Raw genomic sequence first — 14,581 nt, forward strand, 5'->3', positions numbered from 1 at the left:
TTATATTATTAACTCTCTTCCTTTTTTCTTTTTTTTTATATACATTATGACCAAAATTATCTCTTTGATGAAATTTGTAAAACTCTTCAAGTTTATATGAAAGATTTTTTTTTTTAATTTGAATATGAAATGAGCTAAAGAGTTTAGAGGTTTTTTCTCCGTAAATATAAACTTTAACAAGTGTCGTTGATTCATTCTATTGTTCTTTTGGTATCAAACTCCTCTTGATATGATTGTGTTGCATGAGAAAGAAACATGGGAGAAATTGACAGCTGCATAGGAATGTTGTCTGCTGCTTCAGACAAGAACAAAGCAGAGAAGTAGAAGAACCCATCCAATAATTTCCTCTTTCAACTCCTGAATGCAATCAGTTTCATCATTCTTCTACCAATTTTGTCACCAATCTATCTCTACAAGTCATAATGTAATAATAATAACAACGACAAAATCATAAGATCTTTTGCTGTTATTAAGCTCTATAAAGTGTCTAACACAAAATAATAGAAAAGCCAGCTTTCACTGATAATTACAGCATAGTTTTTATCAGATCAATCACAAAGAAATTTCAATAAATAATTAATTGAATGTTATAGCAGGTAACAACAACTTGTTAAAACAGCAATAATCTTTTGACCAGCTCTTCAACAGTGTAATTGCATCCTCAGATATTACAGCCATCATTTCCAATATACTCCTCAGACCAAGATGTCATTTGTATGCAAAATGTTGATAAGATATGAATTTAATCCATGGTTACAGTCTCATGGATAATGTGATATCAAGTCGATCTGGACTGCCTTGTTAACTTTTGCGACTAAAAGTACTGCCCCACTCTGCTGTCGGCATACATGATGTTCATTGGAGACTAAAAGTACTGCCCCACTCTGCCATCGGCGTACATGATGTTCATTGGAGATCAGAAGTGAACGAATAAGCTTACACATGCAAAAGAACAATGCGGATAAACAGATACAAATACAGCATATGTTAATCTGTTACCAAATGACTAAGATTGCAAGAAGAAGAGATGATAAGAAAATGATCCAAGTTCAACAAAAGCCTCCATTAAATTAACATTGATCGTATAATATATCACAAAAGTCATGGTAGTCCTAGTAGTATACAATGCAAATTCATTCCTTTGGACATAACTACAGCCTGCTATCTAGAACTCTCAGTAGACCAAAAATGCTAAATATCCGATGCTGATCTCAAATTCACAGCCAAAACAGTGTGAACAAATAGAATATAATTGCTTCATATTTTTACAATAAGAATACAACATCAGTGGGAAGAGATCAAGCTTTACCTCTAGTTTGAGTGGTACCTTATGTTTGACATGAATCTGCTATAATGTGCTGGTACCTGAGTGCCCCTGGATACAAGTTACAATCAGTAAACCTGCTCAAGCATACAATATTCATCCAATCTTAATGACAAGATATTTGAATTTGGAGGATTTAAAAAAACAGAAATTTGAGACTAAATTCATTCAGCTGGGCACATATCAAACAATTAAAGATATTCAGATATAAGTTCATAAATGGTATGTATGACATAGCTTTAAAGAAAAAAGGATAGGATAGAGGGACAGAAGTCTCAAAAGTGAAATAACAATTTACTCTATGGCTTAAAAATGAACACAGGGCAACAATTTACCTTGTTGCTCTTGTGTTTATTGGCTCAGAGGCTCTTGAATACAGTAAAGAAGAAGCTGGATTGCTGATTGCTTATTGATATGTACTGAGTTCCTGATCATCATGGTTTAACCAATTCTATTTAACTTCTTGCAATCTCAGTGTCTCCAATGAAACAAGTCAGTAGATAAGGATATGTTCTGGTTTATATACTGCAACCAATACACTTGGTCTGTGGAAAAGTATCTCTTAGGGAATCATGTACTTTGATCAAAGGCATTTGATAGGTCTACCAACAAGAAATCTGACTCGGTGCCTGATGTGCTACTGTGTTTGTAGTCATACATGACATTATTTTCCGAGGAAACAAGAACGATCTCACACAGAAACAAGGGGCCGTCGCACATTTATGGGGCCTAATGCCCCTTGACCCCTGCAAAGGTTCTAGAGAATGGTTCTTACGAATCTAAACCACTATTAGATTAGGTAAGGAAAAGCAGCTGCCAATTCTTAGCCACAAAAATCAAAGCTCAAGGAGCCATGTACTAATCAATGCATTTAAGAAAGTTGAGAAATACTGCTAAGAGAAAAGGTAAAAAAACATGTGATAAGGCTTACCAAACCAGGAAGCCCACAAATTTGAAGCTTCTTCCTGCTTTCTCATGTTGGCCACTATTTGCTGTCACTCCTCAACACCTTGGCAATCACTAGATAAGTGCAAGAAGAATAACTTAGCAATCACAAAGCATCATCTCTTATGACACTCCATCAACCACATCAAACTCAAAGAAACGTGCCACAGCAGAATAGAGTTGCTGTTCTTCGAAGGGCTTCAACACATAATCATCCATACCACACCGCAAACACTCTTCATGAGTTGCCTGAATTATGTCAGCAGTCATAGCCAGTATAGGTACATGCCAATGAGCTATATTGCCGTACATCTCCAATGATGCATCTCCAGAGTTAATCAACTCTTTGGCTCTATCTTCCATGAGACGGATCTGTCTCGTGGCTTCGAAGCTGCAGAAGGTTGTATAACCAGTAAGAAATATATCTAGAAACCTAAACCAAAATATATGTAACCATATTAGTCAACTCTTAAGTAAAGATTTTGGATATCCGAGCATGGAGAACCATAATGATTTCTTTATTACCACATACAAACTATAAGTTCATTTCAAAATGCATATATGGTTAAGTGATTTGAAAGTAATAAGAAAAGGAGCAACAACTAGTAGTTAATTGATTGAATAGGGAAGTACCAATATACAAACTAGCAAGCAAGAAGTACTTCCATAGCAAGTAACATAAAATATAGATTAAAAAAAATGGCCGAAAGGAGAAAAGAAGAAAACATAAAATAGATAAACTACAATAATTTTGAGTTTTGGAGAAAAAAGAGATTGCAAAAGCTCTCATGACATGAATGGACATGAGTTTAGACCTCATGCAGCATAGCAAAATCAAATAACCAAACCAAAAAATATATCCATCTTTTATAACAGTTCAAAAAAAAAAGGAGAAATACCCATCCATCTCTGGCATCTGAACATCCATAAAGCATGCATCAAAATTGTGTGGAGGCTGGAGCATTCTAATAGCCTCCTTCCCACTGTGTGCACAAGTAACTGTAGCACCAAATTTCTTTAAAGCACAAGCAGCCACTTTTCGGTTGACTGCATTGTCATCAACAACTAGGACATTTTTTCCAATAAGAAGTTTATGAAGTGCCATTGGTTGCCCTTTCAATTGCTGCCTCTTACTCCCTACACCTAGTGCTTTCCGAATACAAGCAGCAATCATACTCAGACGCAATGGTTTCAGTATGCTATCAACATATCCTGCAGACTTCAGGTCATGAACCTCGGTGGGGCTTAGGAAAGTAGCTACCAGAAACATCTTTGGTAGACTTTCTTGATGCACAACTGCACCATTTTTCCTGCGCTCTAAAAGAAGGCGAGGAAAAGAAATCCCTGAACCCCCACCCCATGCATCTTTATCAACAAGTACCATATCCAAACGCTCTTTCCCACTGCAAAAGAAATATTACAAGCATTACCAATAATGCATAAAATTATAATTGTCACCTTATTAATCTACAAAATCTCAAGCTAAAACTGAGTTATCATCAAACTTTTACTATGTGGTCAATGGAACAAATCACATTGTGCCTTATTTTACTTGAAAAATAAAGATAGATTCCTCTATGGTACTTAGAAACTCTGAACCCAGTAATCAAGCTCTGTTTGGAAGTTCTAAGAGACAAAATGAGATAATGCAGATAAAATTTTATCCACTGTATAAAACTTATTTGTGGCTTACTCATCAATGGAAAATAACAGATGATAGATTTTTTTTAATTTATATTTTATTGCGAGGAAAATTGTTTTTACTTTACTTTCAATAGGTATTAAACTTGTATGATTGAAATAATATTTTGGGTTGATTTACTTGTTATAACAAAGCTGAATTTTGCAGCAACACAGCCTCTCAAGTTGGTTCTGAACCCACCATTAGCAATAAGAAGATCCATCAGGAAACATGCATGGAACACTGAACAAGTATAGGAAATTTTGATGAGTTGCGACAGTATACAGCTGCTGAATACTGAATATACAGGAGGATTCAAGCATTTTTGTGTTTTAAGGATTTATGGCAATAATGTTACTTTAGCTGAACTTATGTACCTTCAAGCCTAAAGGTGCTTCCTTGGTATATTTAATAGTAAAAGCAAAATACCTGTTACTGCACACATCCAATATGGTATTAATTGCAGAGTCTTGGTCAATTGCAATATGGACATGTATTCCTAATCTTTTCAAATGATACGCAGTACTTTCAGCACGTATGCTTCTCCCATCAGTAACCAGTGCTCTCATACCTTGGAAATCTGATAAAGCTGGGTCAGAATGGTGCCTCTTTATATCATCTGAACTTTTGCATCGATCCCTGAAAACAGCAGTGAAAGAAAATGTACTGCCAATCCCAGGTTTACTAATAAAGCCTATTTCTCCCCCCATCAGTTCCACTAAGCATTTGCTAATGCTCAGTCCTAATCCAGTTCCACCGTATGTCCGCGAGGTAGAGCTGTCAGCTTGCATGAATGGTGTGAATATACGGATCTGAGCATCTTGAGGTATGCCGACACCAGTGTCTTCAACAGTCACCATCAAGCTAACTGCATCATTAGCTTCGTTTGAATATTTAACCATTGAGAAATTCTCCCAGATTTTTCTTTTGTCTACTACATGAAACCCACTCAATGTTTCACACTGTCCAACTTTGACACTCTTTGCATCTTCAACTAGATGTACTGACACATATATATGCCCCTCTCTTGTGAACTGAAAAAATATGTGAAACTCAAATTAACAATGATATATGTACTTGCATGCTTTCCAGAACATGCAACTAGTAGGAGGCAATTATTAAATATACTATGTGATACAGTAAATGCAATTGACAACACAAGTTTTCATATAAAAGATTGGCTTGAAATAGACTTGGAAATCTAAATGAATTGAAGCAAAATTGAGATGGCATAAATTGCCAAGAGGTTGCTTCTGGTGCCTTTTCTATTAAAATAACATATTTTATCATTTGAAAATCAGATCTGCAGGTTGTTCTGAAGATTGCTCTCTCATGGAACTACGAAACATGAGAGTTAGTGTCTCTTCAGCGTTAAAGTATAGATTAAGAAGCAACTATGTCAAATATCAAATCATACATCTCCTCTTGGTTTCCATGTCCAGTCGTGTTAGAATTCCATCTTGCTGACATAGGCATTTTACACAGTGCCTGTTATGGTATTGTCTCCATAAATGAAGAAAATGTGGAGAAGAACTTATTATTACTTACTTTAGTACAATGGAGCAATACATAGAATAACAGTTGTGGCTCATCTGTAATGGTAGTCATAGTTAAAATGAAAATAAGACTACAACTTAACCAGAACAGCTAAATGACAAGAAAATAGTGCTCATATTGCTAAGAGATGCTAATTCACCGTATGACTACCTAAACAACAAACTCAGCGTTGACCACTTGAGCTAAGTCATATGTAAACAGATATGGAAAACATTCTTTTAAGAGAATTTGAAATTGTAAAGAAGACCAACATTATCATCAAGATATACAGTACCAATGTAAATGTCGGTGCATGAATATTTAATGATGGTAAAACATACTCTTGAATCTTGATTATCACAAACTTTCAAGAATAGGTAAGTTGCATGAATTGATATTTAACATTCTACAAATATAATTAATGAATGAACATGTAATGCTACTTATGATTAATGACATCAGGCAAGCAATTAACCTTCACTGAGTTTCCAACAAGATTTGTGATGATCTGCCTGAATCGTCCAGGATCTCCAATTAGAATATCTGGAACTTGTTGAGATACACAGACTGCCATCTACTCACCAGGAAGTAAAATGGACACCAGAAAAAGATTCAGAAGTGATAATATGGTGAAAAAGAATTTGAAAAGATTATAAACTTGTTGCTTCAGTTTTCACCTCTATGCCTTTGGCTTGTGGTTTATCAGAAAATAGAAATAGAACATTGTCCAAAATATCACGAAGATCAAAAGGAACAGCCTCTAGCTCAAGCCTGCCAGATTCTATCTTAGCCTGATCAAGGACCTCATTTATCAGAGCTATTAGAGCTTTTCCACTTGATTGGGCAGTCATAGCAAAATCCTCTTGGGTTGCATCAAGATCTGTGTCCATCAGCATCCGTAACATACCTGATATGGCAGAAAAAATCTTCATTACTTTATTTTCTATAGAATCTTTCACGAATGAGGAAAACCAACTGTAGAAACCAATATATTATGTAAAAGATAATTTTGAAGCTCTTAGACCAACCCAAGACGCCATTCATTGGAGTCCTGATTTCATGCGAAACTGTTGCCAAAAACTGCAACCAACAAATATGACACATTAGTCAGAGAGTAGAAAACAGGGTACACATTATGATAAGAAGTGCAACTCTCAGATCTCAAGGAAAATCTGTAAGGGACAGAAAATTATAAGAAAGGCAAAAAAAGAGAGAATATCACTTGAGATTTTGCTACATCAGCAGCTTCTGCTCGGACTTTCAGCTCTCTCATTTGACGATAATCATCTTCCACCTCCTCAATGCGGTCTAGAGCTGCATGAAATATATGCCCAACAAGCAGAACAATTACTGCAACCCCTAGTGACGTTGTTATTGCTGACCAAGGTGGTGGAGGCTTGTGCTTGAATCTAGACCAAAATAACTAACTCCAAATAAGAGAATAATTTTTGAATTTTATTATTATATGTGCAAGCCTTTAGATTAGGATGGCTACCTGCAATGCATTTCATGCTTATGGGTTGGATCCCCAAAGTCAACATTACTAATATGCATCTCACTAGCACTAGCTAAATCAGGGCCATACATCCTAATAGGTGCAGAAACATTTGTTGTGTCATACAGATTTACAACAATAGTGTGCTTGCTGGCAAGCTGGTGAAGAAGCTTTTCCACCAAAGATGGGACATCAAATGATGCACCAAGGTATCTGTTCAAGAAAATAATTGCATAAAAAGAAAATAAATTTAAAAAATGGTCCCTTTCTGCTGCACTTCAAAAGCAAAAAAAAGGTAGAGCTCACCCTACAGTAGCCTCAATGCGCTCTTTTGGTGTAGCATTTGCAGGCAGATTAGTGTTATACACCGCGAACGTAAGCACCACACCAAGGTGATTGGACTTCAAAAGATTAAAAGGAGACGTTAAGACTCCCTTCCCATTAGCCCTTGCTCGCAATATATTTTCACGGTCTTCCTGGGCACAACATTAATTGAGAAGGTTAACTTCAACATTGCAATGTCATTTATGATCAATTTCTAGGTCAAAAAAGTAACCGCCATTAAATATTTAATATTGTAATAGTTTTGAGTTGCTTTTTGCACAATTTGCACTTGTCAAAAAAATGTTCATATATGTTAAAACAAGTAATACAAATTAGACTTTTTAAACAACTCACATAGATAAAGTTTTAATCTTGAAATGCATATGACAAGAACATGACCAAGAAGCCTTCTCCCAATTATAGGTATCCTTATATATAGTTTCTTCCACACAATGAATGTACTAAAGTAAAACTGTCAGATACTTCATCATGACTATGTTTTAGCCTTTTTACAACCTTGTTTTCTTTTTATATGTACATGTACTCCAACCAATCTAGACACCTCTACCTTCTAAGAATCTTAATCTCTATAAAATCATGTATATAACATGCCAATCAGCTTCAAAGTAACTCAGTCCCCTAGGGCAACGTGAACTCATACAATTCTGCAGTTCAATTTCTATCCTTCTTACACTTAGATGCTCTAACTTAAAGGTATCTCATGTTTCGATAGTGTTCGACAAATGTTCAACACTTCAGGAATTCTTGGGCTCTGCCTTCATCATTTGAGAGTGCATAGAACAAAAATCATAATTATAATTATAAATAAACATGAAAAACCACAGTATAGGGGATCACCTTATACAATCCAATGCAGTAAAATACTTCCAAGTTTAAACTCATCCATGGGCAACTTGGTGAATTGGACTAGAATGTCCTTGACATTGGTTTCCACAGAAAGAATTGGCATATAGGATTACAGATAACTGAATTAATTTAATGTCATAAAATGTAAATGAACATCAAAGATATGGTCTTGCATATTATGCAAAGTTAATTTAACATGTCTTAAATGTTTGATAGTTGATTTATTTGAATACTAATTGCTTCTTTCTATGAAAGAAAAAGCAGAAAGAAGGCTTCTTGATTGAAGCACGTAAATCTATTTTACTAAAGCTCACCAAAGAAGTTACCTTGCCGGACATCATATCAATAGAAACAATGTGAGATACAGTTTCCTGTGAGAATATAACAGGTGCATATTCATCTTGAACAGGTGAGGGATCAAGCTTCTCAGGGTTGTAGTCATCTTTAACTAGGCACTGATACTCGGTTTTCATCTTCTTTATCTTCCAACCATGCTGCTTCTCGAACTCCTCCCTCTCCCTGTGTAATACTCTCAAAGCATAGGCAACACCACTCATCAGTGGCCTTTCAAATGCTGTTCTTGCTGTGAACTCTGCAAATGTTTTCTACCACAAAGATAACAAAAAGATTAAACAATTGGGATGTTCAATTATTCTAAATTATAGGTCTCAGGGAATTTTATTCAATTTTTTAGTTATTAGCTAATGAAAAACTTATGATACTCCACATTGATATTCTAAATGTAAGAGGACATATATCTTCTGAAACATAGGTTCGTCATACTCTGCATTGTAAGAAACGGGAAGAAAAGTAGTGTAATTACCTGCACAAACCATCCTTAGTGCACGAGCCGGGGGAGGGTCAATGTACACAGCCTTGGGGCTATTTTCCATGACTCAAACCCTAGTCTCCTAAGTCACGAAGGAGCAATCTTACAGTTGTACCAAGGCTCGTCCTCATCCTTCTATCTATATCTCCTAAGAATATATTTAATAGACCTATGATATTTTCCCAAAAGCTGACAATGGAAACAGCCAGCTCTATATGCAATGCCCATTGTAACTTGAGCTTGTACTGAGTTTTCTAGAAATGGCCAGAAGTTTCAAAAGAAAATTCTCATAAAAACTTAATTGAGGCGTTCCAGTTATTGAAATTTCATAAGTTTTTACATTATTCTCAGGAAATAATTGACATGATCCCAAACTAAAACAAGCAAGAAAAGTACACGACCAGAATGCACCAGATAACTAAAAAGATGACGAGCAATTTGCTTATCTTCCAATCACAGTCAAAAACTTTAATATGAAAGATGGAATGAATCAACAAACAGGTACCTGATCAATAGCAGAAGGTTGCTTCCCATGGTGAAAAGTTGAGACCAGAATGGCTAACGCATGCACATGATTCATGCTCACATTGAATTGATCCTGGAGCATTCGAGCTCTCTCATCACACATATTTACCAGAGTCTCTTTCCTCCTTTCAGTAATATCTGCCTTCATACTCAGAAATATCCATACAGCCACTAAGAGCCCAAGCAATACTCCTAGAAATAGGAACTTCTTACTCCATTTACCTCTACCCTTTGAATTCTGTGGTTTGTAATGCTTCTGCTGCTGAAATTGTTGGCATGAGGACTTAAAGAATATGCCAAGAGCAAATCCCATAGAAAAGACCACCATTTCCACTATAACGAGATAAAGTATGTTCAACAAAGGCTCTGGAAAAAATTGGTGAGTCTCCTGCATGATTTCTACTGACACCTTCTCATGAGACATATTTTCACGGCCCTATACAAATAGTTTATGAATATTTCATTAATATAGAATTTCAAATCTCCAAAACTACAAAGTATATGGATACCAAATTAGTAAAGAATATCAAATGACAAGACTACCAAACTATAGCCAAGTGTTTAGATTAAAATGGAAGCAATAAAAACACAGTATGCTGTCACTTCCAGACCTGAACTTGCATAACAGTCAGCATGAACTCTAGAATGCCACTTATGTTCAGTACATACACATTTCTTTTTATAACATGAAACAGAATTATCCAAATTAACAGCTTCAACTACATTTTGGGACTGAAACTCTCAAAAGCAATTAGTGCCATTGCCAACAGCTGGCACATGCTTTATGCCAGGTCAGTTTTCTGTTGGCAAATCCTTCATCTTAGATTGCCAAGTGCCAGTATTATGCTAGCACGACTTAGATGAATGCCACAACTTAGTTTTGTCCAGTTTCCTCTAAGAGAATTTTCCTCTTTCATATGCTAACTGATTTATTTGAAAATGATCTGCATCTGAAGTTTTGAGTCTGCTGTCAATTCAACAATCAGTCACTTAACTGGTTAATGGCTCATTCATACCTTTCCATCAAAACTAGAAAGATCATTGCAGATCCCACAAGTTTAGTGATCAAGGGCAACAAAGCAATTTCAGTTGATTTAAATTATTGACATGGTATTCACCAAAAAGCATAAGAAAACTTAGTTGATGGTAAGTTGTCCTGATTTGATCTTTCTGTGCATCTTTGGCTAAAGAATTTCTCAAACTTGCAACCAAAAGTGGGAATCTGAATTTGAAGTAATTTTATCAATAGAACCAGCACAGATAATCATGGCAGCCAATCTAAAGCTTAATTGTTTGGATGTACAACTTTCGACCTGCAGAACACTGGTGTAATGGTACGAGATCAGGAGATGGATGATCATGAAGATTGAAGAACATGATAATTTAGTCCCCGTAGATAATTGGCATGGGTACTCTTTCTACCTTATCCAAGTTAGGTCTTCAGGTACAATTAATTGGCAAATATTAACACGCCTGTGAGTAGCAATTTGATAAGGATGCACTGTTGAAGATATCACAAAAGATGTCATGAAAGCCTCCAATTTAAGTGAAGACATTATGTTCATTATTGATTAATGGATTGCTATGGAAGGAACAAATGAGCTGGAAAGACTTGTGTATAAAGAAAATATAGAAAAAGTCTTAGTTGGTCAACAAATCTGTAAAGCATCCATGAGCAGGACCCCAGTAGGTTCAAAATCCATTGCATTTAGCAGCACAACACTCTATGTTGCAAAAAATTGTTCATGGTAGTGCAATGAAGAAAAACTCATAAAGGGTATTACTACTTAAGTGAAGAAAATTTATCTACATCAGGAAAACAAAATTCCTTCCATGGATGATATAAAAACATGAAATAATTTATACATATAAACAAATGATACTGATATTTCTTTGTCAGATATGCCAATTTTTTATTTTATAATTTAAAAAAAAAGCATGCAGAATAATCTGATCCTTCCATTGAGTGCAACACAGAAACTGAGCAGACCTTGAAGCAGATAACATCATTGTTTGTTGTGAAAGGTATAATATTTTGAGGGATGAAATCTGGCATATGTTCATTCCTAGGTGATGACTGTGCAGATCTAACAAGCATGCAGTCAGTTTGAATTGGACATTGATCATAAAATAAAGACTTATTGCTCACCCAATGTTGCTGATCTTGAGACTGATCTATCTCTGGATGCTGTTCTCTTAGGGCTTGTAAGAGGCTACTGCCAAGTCTTTCATCTGCTACAGACTTGCACATGCACTCATAGAATCTTCCCTGTAACAAGAGAAAATATCTAAGATTGGATATAAAATAGAAACCAATCTTAGCAAGGCAGCAACAATCTTTTGATGGATACCTGGGAAAGCTATTGCAATCTTTTTAACAAGGGAACCCATAGAGTCAATTTCAACTATGCTTTACGATGAGGTAGGCCATAGTTACATTACATCTTCCAATAAAATATACAAGGCAATTTTCTTACTATCACTAAAGGTGCATATCGATGAACTTGATACTTATCTTCTGCACATGTTTTTCTCTAAAAGCTTTTGTCTAAATTATAATAATCACAAGTTTTTAAATCTTTGTCATTTGGAAAGAACCAGGTAAGTAGTAAAATTCACTTCCTAGATTGTTAAGGGCATGCCTACTTAGATATTCATCCTCCTTAAGATTGTACATCTACACATGGATAGACAATGCACTTCAATTTGAAAATTGTAAATATAGTGTTCTTAGTAAACCTTAAACATGACAGCATACCACAGTGATCTTGTATCCTGTGACATGATCCTTCTTTTGATTGCCTAAGCATGCTTCAGAATAAGAAAATCACTTCCTAAAGCCAACGTGAATATGCTGACACAAACAACATAAAGTTAACAGTGAAGTTTATGGACACTGTACACTTGAGCACACATCTAGAGGTTAGAGTCCTCAAACGACAGAAATTTAGTAGATAAGTAAAAAGTTGGGAAAAGTCCAGAACAATCCCAAGGTTGTATATCTTATAAGGTGATAAAAATGGTAAGAAATAAGGGTAAGATGAAGGATTTTGAGTAGCAACCGTAAAATCTACAGGTAAATATATGCATGTTTTGAAAGATAGTTGGAGTTATTGCACTAAATAAGATTAAACTATTTATTCCTTTTAGGAATAACTGCTTTTCATGCAAGTGGCTTGCTGCTGTGCCAATCCTATTTAGTCCCAGTGGGACTTTACATTATATAACTATCCTCTTGATGGGTATAAGGATTTCTTTTGAGATCTTTTATGAGGGAGATTCCAAATTGGAACTTTACATGCTAGAGGACATATTTTCTATGGACTTATGTGTCATCACAAAGATCAATTCAAGTGCATTTCAGGATGCTTAATCTGTGAAGTGCAGAGGCTTTCTAAAGCATCTTTTGCTTCTAACATGTTTATGTAGAAAAGATTTCGTGACCTATGTTGACTAGAAGGCATTTAAATTCAAGAAATGATCTAAGTTCTCCTGACAAAGGACTCTATTTATCATCCACTTTGGAACACAATTACCACGAAAATCATTTGATTCAACAGTCCATCTCCCGACACTCAAGGACTAATATTAATTATAACTGTAGTCCATATATATAACAAGCTGTTCTTGTTACATAAAGCTTGCATGTACCACTCATAAAGTTTCAGGTGTTGGAAGCAATCTTGAGCATCGGCAGAGCAAGATAAAGTCACTTAAAATTACCTGGGTATCAAAGTGTCCCAAGCAGACTCTCTTATCCCACAAATCTAGATCAGGATAGAAGGGGAAGAGGGAGGGGAGGGTAAGTGGTACCTGATTCAACGAAGAGATTAGCAAAGCCAAGGCCTGAACCCGATCTTTGCTGAGGTTGTATTGATCAAGCAGCGTCTTCTCTCTCTCATCTCCCAAAGCCCTAACTCTCACTTTCCTTTCTAATATCCCATAGACCTCCAATCCCCATAACAAACATATGGAGCAACCAACACAACAGAGAACAAATAGAACCACCAACGGGTTGCTCCACCTTCGGCCACCCTTGCATTGCTTGCCATCAGAAAAGGAAACCCTGCGCCGTGACATCCTAACAAGAACTCACGCACAAACAAGCTCGAGATCCGCAGGAAGGATCCAAACAATCTCCAATCCAAGATCACAACTTTTCCAGAGGAACAGCTGCAAGATGGATTTTTGAGAGGAGTGGAGTCAATCTTTCTCTAATCCACCAGAATATATCATCAAGTAGAGGAGGATTGATCTTTCCCCCTCTTATTCTAAGTCAGCTGCCCACTGCTTCCCTCTATGTTCTACTCTTTGCTGTCTTTAGGACCAAGGATAGATCTTGAAGCAACACCCAGTTGCTTGACTGGAATATATAATCAAGACCGGCAGTTTTCGCCGTCCTGCCCTTCTTCAGCTACCCACTATTGCCAACTCACTTTCCGGGTCTTCGCTGCCTCCAAACCAAGAACGCATCAAGATCACACCTTTTGGAGAAGCCACTCACGGGAAAGCCCAGAATCCACAGGGGAGGGGCATGAGAAGGATGGCTCCCCTGCTTTCCTTTCTTTTACACCAGCTCTGCTTTCTTCTTCTTTGTTTCTTTCCTTTCTTTGCTTCTTTCCTTCCCTACAGCCCCTAGTAGACATCAAGGTTATACCTTTTAAAACCCCCACTACAGAAAAGTCCAAGAATATGACAAATCACAGAGACACCCAGTAGCAAGGCCATTGATCAGGCCGCACAAGTTGAGGTAAAAGGGCGAAAAAGGAAGAGGCAAAACAAACCATTTATATTTTCAACAGAAGAACTAAAAAGAGGTTCTCTGTCTCTCTCTCTCTATTTTCAACAGAAGAACTAAAAAGAGGCTCTCTCTCTCTCTCTCTCTCTCTCTCTCTCTCTCTCTCTCTCTCTCCTCAAATTAGATAAAAGGTTAGTAATGAAACATCATTTAATGGGTGTGGGATGTATGATTATCCCATCATCTGGTGGGGGCTGGCAAGTAAATAAATGCAGCTAACACAAGCATAAAATCAAACGAAAGAAGAATAAAGGAAG

At 36.3% G+C, this 14,581-nt stretch overlaps 1 protein-coding gene across 5 annotated transcripts; it reads right to left on the reverse strand.

Annotated features, from left to right (window-relative positions):
- Positions 1-555: 555 nt before the first annotated feature.
- On the reverse strand, positions 556-14,228 carry LOC103973463 (probable histidine kinase 5). Of its 5 annotated transcripts, none has more exons than XM_009388038.3 (15): positions 13,340-14,215; positions 11,676-11,795; positions 9,507-9,962; positions 8,499-8,777; positions 7,288-7,457; positions 6,982-7,194; positions 6,709-6,895; positions 6,515-6,566; positions 6,164-6,393; positions 5,962-6,060; positions 4,380-4,984; positions 3,169-3,672; positions 2,256-2,660; positions 1,310-1,375; positions 556-884 (listed from the first exon to the last, which is right to left on the reverse strand). In XM_009388038.3, the coding sequence occupies exons 1-13, from the start codon at positions 13,604-13,606 to the stop codon at positions 2,393-2,395; spliced, it is 3,450 nt and encodes a 1,149-aa protein (XP_009386313.2). In that variant the 5' UTR covers positions 13,607-14,215; the 3' UTR covers positions 556-884; positions 1,310-1,375; positions 2,256-2,392. The 5 variants fall into 5 exon arrangements, with proteins under 5 accessions (XP_009386313.2, XP_064945975.1, XP_009386312.2 ...); XM_065089903.1 differs by having other exon boundaries at positions 1,310-1,401; XM_009388037.3 differs by having other exon boundaries at positions 556-1,375.
- Between the last annotated feature and the right edge of the window lie 353 nt (positions 14,229-14,581).

The sequence above is a fragment of the Musa acuminata genome, chromosome BXJ1-11, assembly GCF_036884655.1.
Source record: "Musa acuminata AAA Group cultivar baxijiao chromosome BXJ1-11, Cavendish_Baxijiao_AAA, whole genome shotgun sequence".
NCBI classification, from domain to species: Eukaryota; Viridiplantae; Streptophyta; class Magnoliopsida; order Zingiberales; family Musaceae; genus Musa; species Musa acuminata.